This window comes from Salmo salar, chromosome 09 (genome assembly GCF_965601325.2).
Source record: "Salmo salar chromosome 09, fSalSal1, whole genome shotgun sequence".
NCBI classification, from domain to species: Eukaryota; Metazoa; Chordata; class Actinopteri; order Salmoniformes; family Salmonidae; genus Salmo; species Salmo salar.
The window spans coordinates 7008072-7023653 of NC_138299.1; the positions used below are offsets into that span (position 1 = coordinate 7008072).

The following is a 15582-nucleotide window of genomic DNA, read 5'->3' on the forward strand; positions in this document are numbered from 1 at the left end:
GCTCGAGACCCTGGGTCTCGACCCCACCCTGTGCAACTGGGTCCTGGACTTCTTGACGGGCCGCCCCCAGGTGGTGAGGGTAGGTAACAACATCTCCACCCCGCTGATCCTCAACACTGGGGCCCCACAAGTGTGCGTGCTCAGCACTCTCCAGTAATCCCTGTTCACCCATGACTGCGTGGCCATGCACGCCTCCAACTCAATCATCAAGTTTGCAGACGACACTACAGTGGTAGGCTTGATTACCAACAACGACGAGACGGCCTACAGGGAGGAGGTGAGGGCCCTCGGAGTGTGGTGTCAGGAAAATAACCTCACACTCAATGTCAACAAAACAAAGGAGATGATCGTGGACTTCAGGAAACAACAGAGGGAGCAGCCCCCTATCTACATTGACGGGACAGTAGTGGAGAGGGTGGAAAGTTTTAAGTTCCTCGGCGTACACATCATGGACAAACTGAAATGGTCCACCCACACAGACAGCATGGTGAAGAAGGCGCAGCAGCGCCTCTTCAACCTCAGGAGGCTGAAGAAATTCAGCTTGTCACCAAAAACACTCCCAAACTTTTACAGATGCACAATCGAGAGCATCCTGTTGGGCTGTATCACCACCTGGTACGGCAGCTGCTCCGCCCATAACCGTAAGGCTCTCCAGAGGGTAGTGAGGTCTGCACAACGCATCACTGGGGGAAAACTACCTGCCCTCCAGGACACCTACAACCCCCGATGTCACAGGAAGGCCAAAAAGATCATCAGGGACAACAACCACCCGAGCCCCTGCCTGTTCACCCCGCTATCATCCAGAAGGCGAGGTCAGTACAGGTGCATCAACGCGGGGACCGAGAGTCTGAAAAACAGCTTCTATCTCAAGGCCATCAGTCTGTTAAACAGCCATCACTAACATTGAGTGGCTGCTGCCAACATACTGACTCAACTCCAGCCACTTTAATAATGGAAAAATTAATGTAATCAATGTATCACTAACCACTTTATATAATGCTTACATACCCTACATTACTCATCTCATATGTATATACTGTACGCTATACCATCTACTGCATCTTGATGTAATTAAATGTATCACTAGCCACTTTAAACAATGCCACTTCATATAATGTTTTCATACCCTACATTACTCATCTCATATGTATATACTGTACTCTATATCATCTACTGCATAGACACCTGAAGCTTAAGGAATACCTAGGATAGGATAAAGTAATCCTTCTAACCCCCCCCCCCCCCTTAAAAGATTTAGATGCACTATTGTAAAGTGGTTGTTCCACTGGATATCATAAGGTGAATGCACCAATTTGTAAGTCGCTCTGGATAAGAGCGTCTGCTAAATGACTTAAATGTAAATGTAATGTAATACTGCATCTTGCCTATGCCGTTCGGGCATCACTCATTCATATATGTTTATGTACTTATTCGTATTCATTCCTTTACACTTGTATGTGTAAGGTAGTTGTTGTGAAATTGTTAGGTTATATTACTTGTTAGATATTACTGCATGGTCGGAACTAGAAGCACAAGCATTCCGCTACACTCACATTAACATCTGCTAACCATGTGTATGTGACAAATATCATTGATTTGATTTGATTTGTTCCTGTCGTGTTCTTTGTCCGTTCCTGAATAAATGTTTGACTCCCCGTACCTGCTTCTCCTGTCCGACGTCAGTCCTTACAAACACATTAATTGAAATGCATTCCAGGTGACTACCTCATGAAACTAGTTTAGAGAATGCCAAGAGTATGCAAAGCTGTCATCAAGGTAAAGGGTGGCTACTTTGAAGAATCTCAAATATAAAATATATTTTGATTTGTTTAACCTCTCTCAGGTATGTGGGACGAAATCGTCCCACACTATTCAACAGCCAGTGAGAAATCAGAGCGCCAAATTTAAAACCACAAAATGACATAATTCAAAGTTCTCCAACAAACGACTATTTTACACCATTTTATAGATACACTTCTGAATCGAACCACGTTGTCCGATTTCCAAAAGGCTTTATAGCGAAAGCAAAACATTAGATTATGTTAGGAGAGTACATCGACACAATAACCACACAGCCATTTTCTAAGCAACTAGCATGCATCACAAATACCCAAAACACAGCTAAATGAAGCACTAACCTTTGACGATCTTCATCAGATGACACTCCTAGGACATTATGTTATACAATACATGCATTTTTTTGTTCGATAAAGTTCATATTTATATATAAAAACAGCATTTTACATCGGCGCGTGACGTTCAGAAAATATTTTCCCTCAAATACTGCCGGTGATTCAGCGCCACAATTTACAAAAATACTTGTCATAAACGTTGATACAAAATTAAACTGTCATTCAAAGAATTATAGATGAATATCTCCTTTATGCAAACGCTATGAAAGATTTCAAAAAAGCTTCATGAGGAAAGCACTCTTTGCAATAATCTGAGTACTGAGCTCAGAAAAATACACTAGGCTATACAGATAGCCGCCATCTTGGAGTCATCTAAAATCATAATTTGCATTAGAAATATTCTCTTACCTTTGATGATCTTCATCAGAAGGCACTTCCAGGAATCCTAGGTCCACAACAAATGTTGTTTTGTTCAATAAAGTCCATAATTTATGTCCAAATAACTCCTTGTTGTTCTCGCGTTCAGTAAGCTACTTCAAATGTAGAAAGCGCGAGGACGATGTCGTGACGAAAAGTTAAAAAAAGTTGTATTTACGTTCATTCAAACATGTCAAACGTTGTAAAACATCAATCTTTAGGGCCTTCAGAACGTGAAGATTCAGTAATATTTCAACCGAACAGTTCCTGTGTCTTGAAAAAGTTTTTGGAACGGGAGGATCCATCCTCATGAACGTGCACCAAGAAGTGATGTCATTCTCTGGGTGACAAACTTCCCAGGCTTCTCATTCGGTCTCTGTTCATCGTAGACGCTTCAACAGCAAAATGAACCCTAACTCACCTTGTGTTCGATTGGCAATGACTTGAAAGGACTACAAGCACCAGAATTCTCACTTCCTGCTTAGATTTTTCTCAGGATTTTGCCTGCCATATGAGTTCTGTTATACTCACAGACATCATTCAAACAGTTTTAGAAACTTTAGAGTGTTTTCTATCCAAATGCATATTCCAGTTCCTGGGCCCGAGTAGTAGGCCGTTTAATTTGGGTACGTTTTTCATCCGGGCGTGAAAATACTGCCCCCCTACCCTAGTGAAGTTAACACTTTTTTGGTTACTTCATGATTCCATATGTGTTATTTCATAGTGTTGATGTCTTCACTATTATTCTACAATGTAAAAAATTGTAAACATAAAGAAAAAACCTTGAATGAGTATGTGTTTCCAAACTTTTGACTGGTACTGTGTGTGTGTATATATATATATATATATAAACACAATTAAATAACATCTTGCTATATTATTATACTATTAGGTGAACTACATGTGGTACCAGAACGAGGTGCTCATCTACAACTCGGACAGCCTGATTGTGCTGCACAGCGACCCAGACATGGCGCCTGGTACTAGCAGTCTGGAGATCGTCGACATGAAGTTCCGCGACCAGGCCACCTACAGCTGCGTGGCCAACTTTCCCGGGAGCACAGTGCCCGAGCTGAGGGTGGATGTCAACATCACCCAGAACAGCGGTGAGTGAAATGTTCCTTTGTTCTGTTGCCATGTTCACGTGCTATCAGAGTTATTGGAAGCTCCTAGTTCCCAGTGGGAAATTTCACTTTACCATCCAAGTCGGAATTACAAGTGGGAAACGCAGAGAGAATGTTGTTTCCCGAGTTGCCGAGTAGTGACGTTTCACCACTGACCTTTCACCTTTTCAACCAAAAGATGACAACAAATCAGTTTATGACAATTACAACCTTATCAGTAGGGATCATTTTATTTATTTGATCAGGGAATCATACTGAGACCAAGGTCTCTTTTACAGATGAATTACAGAAAATACACACATCAAAATATATATACAAAATGCAAGCAGAAAGAACACATTCATCAGTAATAATGTCCTCAATCAGCTGTCTGAATTACCCTGGAGGCACCAGAACATCAAATTGAAGAACATTTTGAAGAAAACTAAAAGTTGATTTACCAAACTCAGTGGAGACCAAAGGAAGTTAGCCATCCCTGAGACTGGGTGTGGTACGTCATATATCTAAAGTTGACCAATAAAAGGTACACTGGGACTTTTAGTGAAAGGGCTTTATAAAGTAAAACATTTAATTTAAGATTTAAGGTTCTTCAAAGTAGCCACCCTTTGCCTTGATGACAGCTTTGCACACTCTTGGCATTCTCTCAACCAGCTTCACATGGAATACTTTTCCAACGGTCTTGAAGGAGTTCCCACATATGCTGAGCACTTGTTGGCTGCTTTTCTTTCACTCTGCAGTCCAACCCAACCCAAACCATCTCAATTGGGTTGAGGTTGGGTGATTGTGGAGGCCAGGTCATCTGATGCGGCACAAAATAGCCCTCACATAGCCTGGGGGTGTGTTGGGTCATTGTCCTGTTGAAAATCAAATGATAGTCCCACTAGGCGTAAACCAGATGGGATGGCATATCGCTGCAGAATGTTATGGTAGCCATGCTGTTTAAGTATGCCTTGAATTCTAAATAAATCATAGACTGTCACCAGCAAAGCACCCCCACACCATGACATCTTCTCCTCCATGCTTCACGGTGGGAACCACACATGCGGAGATCATCCGTTCAACTACTGTGCGTCTCACAAAGACACAGCCGTTGAACCCAAGAATCTCAAATTTGGACTCATCAGACCAAAGGACAGATTTCCACTGAGCTAATGTCCATTGCTCGTGTTTCTTGGCCCACACAAGTCTCTTATTATTGGTGTCCTTTAGTAGTGGTTTCTTTGCAGCAATTCGACCATGAAGGCCTGATTCACAGTCTCCACTGAACAGTTGATATACTCATTAAAACTCGTTTTTCAACCACTCCAAATCAGCCAAGATCTCAGAAAAAAATGTAGACGTCCACAAGTCTGGTTCATCCTTGGGAGCAATTTCCAAATGTCTGAAGGTACCACGTTCATCTGTACAAACAATAGTACGCAAGTATAAACACCATGGGACCACGCAGCCGTCATATCGCTCAGGAAGGAGACGCATTCTGTCTCCCAGAGATGAACGTATTTGCTGTTGTTCTGGGATTGATTTGCACTTTTCGCACCAAAGTACGTTCATCTCTAGGAGACAGCACGCGTCTCCTTTCTGAGCGGTATGACAGCTGCGTGGTCCCATGGTGTTTATACTTGCGTACTATTGTTTGTGCAGAAGAACGTGGTACCTTCAGGCGTTTGGAAATTGCTACCAAGGATGAACCAGTCTGGTGGAGGTCTACAATTGTTTTTCTGAGGTCTTGTCTGATATCTTTTGATTTTCCCATGATGTCAAGCAAAGAGGCACTGAGTTTGAAGGTTGGCCTTGAAATACTTCCACAGGTACACCTCCAATTGACTCAAATTATGTCAATTAGCCTATCATAAGCTTCTAAAACCATGACATAATTTTCTGGAATTTTACAAGTTGTTTCAAGGCACAGTCAACTTAGTGTATGTAAACTTCTGACCCACTGAAATTGTGATACAGTGAATTATAAGTGAATTAATCTGTCTGTAAACGGTTGTTTAAAAAATGACTTGTGTCATGCACAAAGTAGATGTCCTTATTGATTTTCCAAAACTATAGTTTGTTAACAAGGAATTTGTGGAGTGGTTGAAAAATGAGTTTTAATGACTCCAACCTAAGTGTATGTAAACTTCCGACGTCAACTGTATATATAACCACTTTAATGTCCAATAGAAATGGCCTTGCTAATGTCAACATTTAACCTTACTTGCTCTCCCCCTCCACCCTTCATCCGGCTGTCCTCATCTTTCTTTTTTTTCTTTCTATAAACCCTGGTTTTCTTTTGGGCAACCCTTTCTAAAATATTTTCTTGCCCTCCACTCCTCCCTCTTCCTCTTTCTTCCACTCTTCTCTTTATGTCTCCATCTCTATCTCCCCCCTCACTCCCGCTCTCTCCCCCTCTCTCCCATCCCACTCCCTTCACACGCCCTCTCACACCATTCCGCCTTTCTCCCCCCACAGTCACTCCCCCGATTTTAACGGTGCCAGAAGGGGGCCAGGTGGTGAGCGTGAGGGAGGGAGGCACCACCGACCTGGTGTGCCTGGTTGATGGCAAGCCCCGCCCACCTGTGCTCTGGTCGCGCGCTGACAAGGACCTGGCCATGCCCACGGGTGAGTGGGCGGTGGAAACACGCGACGGGCGCCTCCACCTGACCAACGTCACCCGCGACCTGATGGGGGCCTACCGCTGCCAGACGGCACCATACAATGGCCTCAACATTAAGCCACGTCAAGCGCAGGTTCAGCTGAATGTACAATGTGAGTAGTAAAGTACTACATTTTCCATGAGATGTCTGTTTATTGAGCTCTGAATAGAATGAAGTATTTCCCAAGATAAGTATTTCTCCTGGTCCTGGTGACCTATATGGTTTGCAGGGTTTTGTTCAGTCCAGTGGTAACACACCTAATGAATGAATCAAGGTATCTTCACATTTTTGATTAGTTGAATAAGCTGTGTTACTGTAACAGAGGTAATTCAGAACCACACATGTAATGAGTAACGTTGCCTGAGACCTGAAGACCTGTGTCAGTTCACCCAGCTAACAATATTCTGACATTAAAACTCAATTTGTTCAGATCGATAGCTAGTAGTATTAGATTAGAATGGACTGCAGTCACTGTCTCAATTCAATTTCAAACTCACACTGGACCATAGTAAGCTAACGATAACCCTTAAATGGGGTCGAATGCACTGTTACTAACATACACAACAACGTTGCTAATTAACAAATGGTATCAGAAACCAACGCGTCTAAGTGTTTATTGTTTGTGCGAGCAATTAGCGACTAAGCTATTAACAAACACTCCCCTTGGTTACATTTAGAATTCTTGGTGGTGTGCAGTAAGAGTGATTTTGCCTGCTGCACTTCAATAATGCTTCCACTATGAAGCGGGCTCGTTCATAAAGTTCAAAACCCTAAAAGCCTTAGAATTCATTACGATTTCTCTTCTCTTGGCACCATCACCAAGGCAAGCCAGAGAACCTATTCATTAACTGTATAGTATGTGATGTTGCTTGACGCTCATGAAAATACACCTTCACCCTTTATAGTTTTGAAATTGGTGCCATTGAAGGTGTGTTGGTGTGTTTTATTTTCAATGTGAGCTGTGCCATTGTTGAAAATAACTTTGTCCTCTTTTGCTCAAAATCCTATACAGTTCACTTTAGAATGTGTTATTGTGTAAACTGTGAAATAAGATCATTTAAATCGGTGGATGGGGTGAACAATACAATCCTGGCCATAGAGAAACATAGAGTCTCAAAGAATAACCCTGAAATGCACATTGCTTTGTGTAATATCCCTTTACATCCATTCTTAAAAATAACATTGTTTACAGCTTTTGTTCCGTTGCCTGTATTTCCCATGAAATGTGATGTGCAGTATGGCCCCCTTGATGTCCAGCCAACTATACCCTTAGCCGCTGAAGAATAAGGAACAGAGGAGTATTCAATTGTGTCAGGGCCTGACCATGGGGCCAAACAAAAAGGAAACTCTATGTGGTCATGTCAAAAATGCAACTCATTTCTACTTTTGATGGATTGGTTGTCCGTGAATGCTTTGATTGGACTGATCATGTCAACATCATACTTTCAAAGTCTTAGCTAGCAAGCTAGCAGTCATCATCATGAATCAAGTCAACAATCTACTGGCAAATCCTTCTCATTCCTTGTCATATGAAGAGAAATAATGAAGAGAAATTATATATAATACGTATCGTTACTCATCGGCCATTGGACATAAACATTACACAACAAGTTGGAAATCGCAAATTCCTCAATGAGTGGTTCAGATAAAATCAGTGGCTAACTGCGAGCATTGCAAAGCAAGCAATTCCTGCTATTCAGTGGAGTGGGTGTGTTGTCCAAGTCTGGGATTAAGGGTCTCTTTTCCAAGTTTAAAAGGACATTGGCCATGCTATCAATCCAGCATGACTTCTGCCGTGCTCAAAACAACTGGAAACTCGGAACTGGGAAATCTCAGACTTGAATGAGTTCAAGACAACTGGGAACTCCCAAAAAAACTACCACCGACTGGGAAAATACGTTTTGAAGTTGGGAACGCGGGCCTCTTTCTTGAGCTTCGACCTTGAGATCTCTGACGTCATCATCATTCAACCTTTTTTCTGAGTTCCCAGTTGTCTTGAAAGCACCATTAATCCATCGAATGCCAGCCTTTGATGACACAGTTTGATGACAAAATTTGACCACGAAGGACCGCTGCGCCACTGTCCTGTTGAAGTGAGCACAACAAGGTGAGTCCAAAAATGTCTTGTATGCTACTGCATAAATGATGTAATATGCCAGGGAGATATGACCAGTATACTGTAGCTAAGAAAGTAATACTAAGTGTATGTTGTGTAGTAAGCTGTTAGTAGCCCATGTGACTCACCCTAATAATTGTGTCCCTTTTCCCCTCATAATTTAGCCTACTGTTCTGACTTGGTGGCGCAAATGTAGACTATAGCCTGTTTTAGAAAAATGTAATCACTGAATATTGTATGAGCTTTCATTGTCAGCTTATATGCCCCCTTTATTTATCCTACTGTTTTGATGTGGTCTACAGGGAGAATACTGTAAGAACAGCCCATGTTCTGACTTCTGTCACTGTAAATTTCAAAAGTGCTGAACAAATAGTTATATTGACTACGACTGTCCAAGCTCGCTCATTAATGTCTTAATCGAAATTACGGATTGCCTCTTATCCGCTTGTTGTCCCCTTATGCCATAGTTTGAACATCTCAATTGTCAGTAGAAACCACATTTGTTTAAGCAAGTCAGGCATATCAGTTATGTTTTTTTAAAGGCAGTAAATGAGGCTGAATTAACTGTTTCGCTGCCAGACAAGGCTTCGCTCATAGCCAGATGTAGCAGTGGTAAGGTGCTGGGACTGCTGCTGGGACTCTGCTGTTGGGACAGCTTTATGTAGGCCCCAACAGTTTGTGGGCACCGGTTATCACCGTTATAGTCATTTTTTGTTTAGTCTTGTGTTGTGTAGTTTCTTTGCTGGCATGCATCTGAACATTATTATTATTATTTTTTTATTTTTGTTTTATTTGCCCCACCAAGATTTACATGCTAAAATTGCCAATGGATAGGTTAGATGGAGTTGTTGTTGCAGACACTTATCCAATCCTCTCAGATCTCCACAAGTGCCTTGTGGACAGGGCCTTAAAGTTTTTTGGGATTCATGGTAAAGGATATGCCCAAACTAGCTTGCTTAGCGAATGAAGCTAGCTTAGCCCCAAATGCATGCTAGCTTCAGTAAAGACTACTATGACATGGAGCTGTTATTCCAAACCCTCGCAACCCACATCCACTGTCTGTCCACATCCTAAGAAAGATACTGCTAGATTTACAAGACTGGCTAATGCAGGCAGGGCGGAAGGGCGACACCAGTCCACTTCAATGATTTATTGGAGCCAGAAAGAGAGAGGGATTAGAGAGAGACAGAGGAAGAGAAAGTGAAACTGAGAGATGAAGATAGTTAGTGATCAAGAGAGGTAAGGAGAGAGAGAGAGAGAGAGAGAGAGAGAGAGAGAGAGAGAGAGAGAGAGAGAGAGAGAGAGAGAGAGAGAGAGAGAGAGAGAGAGAGAGAGAGAGAGAGATGGAAGGAGAAAAGAGAACCAGGGAGAGGAGGGAGAAGGGAAACAATGAAAAACAGGGAGAGGATGAGAGAGTGAGGTAGAAGTTGCAGAACCCCTTTGCCAGGGTGCAGTCAGCACTTTGGAAACCAACGATTCCCCCTTCCTTTCCTCCCTCCCTCCTTCCCTCCTGCTTTGTATTTATTTGTTTATTGTGTTTGTTTTTGTACCCTTCATTTGTTTTTGTACCCTTCATTTTGCATCTTTGATCGATACCTGGGGAAGATGCTCCTTTATAATTAAGGAAACCCCCCTCTTTCTCTCTTCCTCCCTCCTTCTCTCCTTTTCTCCTCTTCCTTCTTTTATACTCCCTAGCCCTCCCTCTCTATTCTCATCATCAATTAGGCAGCATCTCACTCTTTGTCTCCCTCTATCGCTCTCTCACTCTTGTCTATTTCCTTGTCACCTCTCTCCCTTCTGTGTCCCTTTTGCTTTTCCTCCCTCCCTCGCTCTGTCTAGCCGACTCAATCAACTCCAGTCTCTCTCTCATTCACTCTAACACTACACTCTCTCCGTCATCCGTCTTTCTCTTTTCACTACACACACACACAAACCACCTTTTCTCCCTTGCACTCAATGCAGATCAATCTACCCCTTGTCTACCATACTGTAAATGTCTGGGGACTAAGTGATATGTCTGGGTGTGTTTGTGTGTGGATTTGTGTTTGTGTTTGTGAGAGAGTGTCTGTCTGCCTCCATGTGTGTCCATCTCTCTGTCTGTCTTTCCACCCTGGTTCAAATCCAGGCTGTATCACAACTGGCCGTGATTGGAAGTCCCATAGGGCGGCGTACAATTGGCCCAGCGTCGTCTGGGTTTGGCCGGAGTAGGCCGTCATTGTAAATAAGAATTTGTTCTTAACTGACTTGCCTAGTTAAATAAAATAAAATATACAGCTCTGGGAAAAAATTAAAGGCCCCTGCAAAATTAGCAGTTTCTCTGGTTTTACTATTTATAGGTATCTGTTTGGGTAAAATTCAATTTTTTGTTTTATTCTTTAAACTACAGACAACATTTCTCCCAAATTCCAAATAAAAATATTGTCATTTAGAGCTTTTATTTGCAGAAAATGACAACTGGTTGTCACGTCCTGACCAGGTAAAGAGGTAATTTGCCATAGTAATATGGTCAAGGCATGGCAGGGGGTTGTTTTGGGTGGGTTTTGGGGTTTTCTGTTTCTATGTGGGAGTGTTCTAGTTTTCTATTTCTATTGTTTTTCCATGTTTGGCCGGGTATGGTTTCCAATCAGAGGCAGGTGTCTTTCGTTGTCTCTGATTGGAAGCCATAATTAGGCGGCCCGTTTTCCTTTGGGGTTTGTGGGTAGTTGTTTTACGTTTTAGTCGTAAGAACCTGACGGGACTGTTGTTGGTCGTTTTCTTGTTTTGCCGTTGAAGTGTTTTCATTAAAGAATTAAGAATGAGCACTATCCACGCTGCGTCTTGGTCTCCATTCCACGACCCCTGTGACACTGGTGAAAATAATAAAAAAGATGCAGTGTTGTCAAACCTCGAATAATGCAATGAAAACAAGCTCATATTCATTTTTAAACAACACAATACTAATGTTGTAACTTAGGAAGAGTTCAGAAATCAATATTTGGTGGAATAACAGCTTTAATGTGTCTTGGCATGCTCTCCACCAGTCTTTCACATTGATGTTGAATTACTTTATGCCACTCCTGGCGCAAAAATTCAGCTCGGCTTTGTTTGATGGCTTGTGACCATCCATCTTTCTCTTGATCACATTCCTGAGGTTTTCAATGGGGTTCAGCTCTGGAGATTGGGCTGGCCATGACAGGGTCTTGATCTGGTGGTCCTCCATCCACACCTTGATTGACCTGGCTGTGTGGCATGGAGCATTGTCCTGCTGGAAAAACCAATCCTCAGAGATGGGGAACATTGTCAGAGCAGAAGGAAGCAAGTTTTCTTCCAGGACAACCTTTAACCTCTATGGGCTAGGTGGGAAGCTTGCGTCCCACCTACTCAACAGCCAGTTGAATCCTGTGGCGCGTTATTCAAATCCTTAGATATGCTATTACTTCAATTTTTCAAAAATATGACTATTTTACACCATTTTAAAAGATAAGATTCTCGTTAATCTAACCACACTGTCCGATTTCAAAAAGGCTTTACAACGAAAGCAAAACATTAGATTATGTCAGCAGAGTACCGAGCCAGAAATAATCAGACACCCATTTTTCAAGCTAGCATATAATGTCACATAAACCCAAACCACAGCTAAATGTAGCACTAACCTTTGATGATCTTCATCAGATGACAACCCTAGGACATTATGTTATACAATACATGCATGTTTTGTTCAATCAAGTTCATATTTATATCAAAAACCAGCTTTTTACATTAGCATGTGACGTTAAGAACTAGCATTCCCACCGAACACTTCCAGTGAATTTACTAAATTCCTCACGATAAACGTTCACAAAAAACATAACAATTATTTTAAGAATTATAGATACAGAACTCCTTTATGCAATCGCGGTGTCCCATTTTAAAATAGCTTTTCGGTGAAAGCACATTTTGCAATATTCTGAGTAGATAGCCCGGCCATCACAGGCTAGCTATTTTGACACCCACCAAGTTTGGTACTCACCAAACTCCGATTTACTATTAGAAAAATTGGATTTCCTTTGCTGTTCTTCGTCAGAATGCACTCCCAGGACTTCTACTTCAATAACAAATGTCGGTTTGGTTCAAAATAATCCATAGTTATATCCAAATAGCGGCGTTTTGTTCTTGCGTTCAAGACACTATCCGAAGGGTGACGCGCCGGCGCATATCGTGACAAAAAAATTCAAAATATTCCATTACCGTATTTCGAAGCATGTCAAACGCTGTTTAAAATCAATTTTTATGCGATTTTTCTTGTAAAATAGCGATAATATTCCGCCCGGGAGTCGTTGTTTTCGTTCAAAGACTGAAAAAGTAAAATGGACTCTTCACGTGCACACGCGCACCCGTCTCATTGTTCTCAGATCGACCACTTACCAAATGCGCTACTGTTTTTCAGCCAGTAACTGCAGAGTCATAATTCAACGTTCTGGCGCCTTCTGAGAGCCTATGGGAGCCTTAGAAAGTGTCACGTTACAGCAGAGATCCTCTGTTTTGGATAGAGATGACAAAGAAGGCCAAGAAATGGTCAGAGAGGGCGCTTCCTGTTTGGAATCTTCTCAGGTTTTGGCCTGCCATATGAGTTCTGTTATACTCACAGACACCATTCAAACAGTTTTAGAAACTTTAGGGTGTTTTCTATCCAAATCAAACAAGTATATGCATATTCTAGTTACTGGTCAGGAGTAGTAACCAGATTAAATCGGGTAAGTTTTTTTTATCCGGCCGTGCAAATACTGCCCCCTATCTCCAACAGGTTAACCTTTAATTAACTAGGCAAGTCAGTTAAGAACAAAGTCTTATTTACAATGACAGCCTACCCCTAAGCCGGACAACGATGGGCAAATTGTGTGCCGCCCTATGGGACTCCCAGTCACGGCTGGTTTTGATACAGCCTGGAATGAACCAGGGTCTGTAGTGACGCCTCTAGCACTGAGATGCAGTGCCTTAGACCACTGCGCCACTCGGGAGCCAAATACAGTCTACTTAATGGGGAGAGCATGAACAGCAAACACACTAGGAGACAGTATTGTTAAGTGTCACAACCCTGTGTGATTCAATTCACTTGGCTCTTAGCTGCGCCACTAAAAACCCGCCCAGAAGGCTTGAAAACTATCCCAATTTTTATTTCACAGCAAGAGAGGACTTGCCACATCAGGGAGAAGTATGTCGCTAGCTAGTTAGTTCATTGTTCTTTACATCACTTGTCATGACGTGCGCGTGTGCTGGTGCTGCTCTCCTCTCACTCACTCAGCTGCCTACTGCCTTAGAGCTCTGCTACCCGAGCCAAGCCCAATGGGCCCCGACATTATACATTGGGTTATGGCCGGGTAGGGCCTGTTTTTTTCATCAATGAGTAGGGTACGGGTCAGGCTCGGGTATCACTAAATTGATCACTAACATTTTGAAGCTGAGCCATTTGCTTGTGCTCTGCTGCGCAGCACAGTCATATCTAAAATAATAACATGGTGTCAGAAGTGCTTAAACCTCGTACAATTTAAGACAAGAGAGATTCAAAAAATGTATATTTTCCTTGAGTTTCGTCATAGATTAGAGTGACCAAAAGTAGCTAACAGCTAACTCCTCTCTCATGTTTCTTCATACATTGAGCAGAGCCAGAGATACTTTTGAGGAGATGGGAAATTATATTGGAATCGTATTAACTCCCATGTGTACGTTGCCCATGCTACGTCTAGGGGCCATGTGGTACAATCTGAGCGATTCTGGGACAAGGAGACCTCTCCTTCAAAGAGTGAATGGGAGTCAATTGGGAACCAGCTCAAAAACTCAACATCAGCATGAATTTCATAAACAAGAAGTATAACATTACAAATCTTTTCCAAGATGTGAGATAATAAACTTGATATCTGTAATATTATATAGCTTTGGAATCATGACATTATGTACTTTTGTGGAAAATAGTTACATTTCTCGACTCATATCCTGGCTTTGAGAAGGGATTGCGCGACGATTAGCCTAGTAACTGCGTGACACAGCATGACAATGTGAACATGATTGATTGACAGTCTGCTGGGTAGGGTGTTATATGTTCCTCTATTCATTGCCCAATGGGATTCCTATTTATTCCTTTCTCTAATGTCTCTGGCAGAGCAGCCCAAGCGGCGACACTCACAGCCGCCATGAACAGAGTGCATGCAGAGTGAGCTGCCTGCGCGCAGGGAGTGTTCGAGTTACAGACAGTGAGGAGCAGCTATGTGTTTACTAACGGATTAAGTTATTTATGATTTCAGGTTTCATGCAGGGTAGGGTAGGGCCTAAACATCGCAGTCATGTGTAGGGCTCGGGCTTAAAATGCATGCCTGTGCAGGGCTCTATGCTGCCTCCAGCCAGAGAGGAAGAGACAAAGGGATAACTCCGCCCAAAGGTGGTGTTCTTTTCGTTCACCAAGTGAATACTTTTTGTATGGAGGTCAATAAGAGTGTCGAAATGTGGTCAACAATTAATGTTTTGGCTTATTTGCTACTTGAGGTTTATTTGATCGAATTGAAATTTTTTAATGCTTAAGTTGTTACGAGTGTACTGATATAAGTAGGACACGTGATATCACGGGCAACGTTGAGAAAATGTCTTTATATTGGAGTTGTGACTGTTAGCGTTATCAGGGATCCTTAGGACGTCCATAACCAAGACCTAAACTTAAACCCCACCCTAACCCAAACCTTACCTAAACCTAACTTTAACTTGTACCTTAACCATCTTGCCTCCTCCCGACTGGCTTTCATTTTTGAAGACATATATTTTCATTGTTACAGCGGCCAATGGAGTATCTGGTCAATATAATGGAACATCTGTGCTGTAGCACTCTCTCAAACACACCCTTCCGCCCTCCCCACTACTCACTCACTGACTCACTAACAACCTGCCTCACTGCCTGATAGTCAGCAGCAGGTAACAGTGAAATTCATATTTTTTTTTAAATGCCTTGGCGGCCACAGTGCAATTTAGAAGTAGCCCAAAAACCTGCAACCCGCAACCAATATATTTTCACCAGTGACATAATTTTCAAAGTAGACCAATTTGCACGAAAACCATGGACATGGCAACCCCGGACACATCATAATTTTGCAGGACAGAAGTGTCCATATTGCATCTTCCCGCTAACCATTTGTTTAATTTAAACAACA

At 42.3% G+C, this 15582-nt stretch overlaps 1 protein-coding gene across 1 annotated transcript in view; it reads left to right on the plus strand.

Annotated features, from left to right (window-relative positions):
• The window catches only part of LOC106610595 (MAM domain-containing glycosylphosphatidylinositol anchor protein 1), a 357350-nt gene that overhangs the window by 245879 nt on the left and 95889 nt on the right, over positions 1-15582 (plus strand). The window contains exons 8-9 of the mRNA XM_082956545.1: positions 3442-3655; positions 6131-6427. Of these exons, the coding sequence (XP_082812671.1) occupies positions 3442-3655; positions 6131-6427 (511 nt within the window). The remainder of the gene's footprint in view (positions 1-3441; positions 3656-6130; positions 6428-15582) is intronic.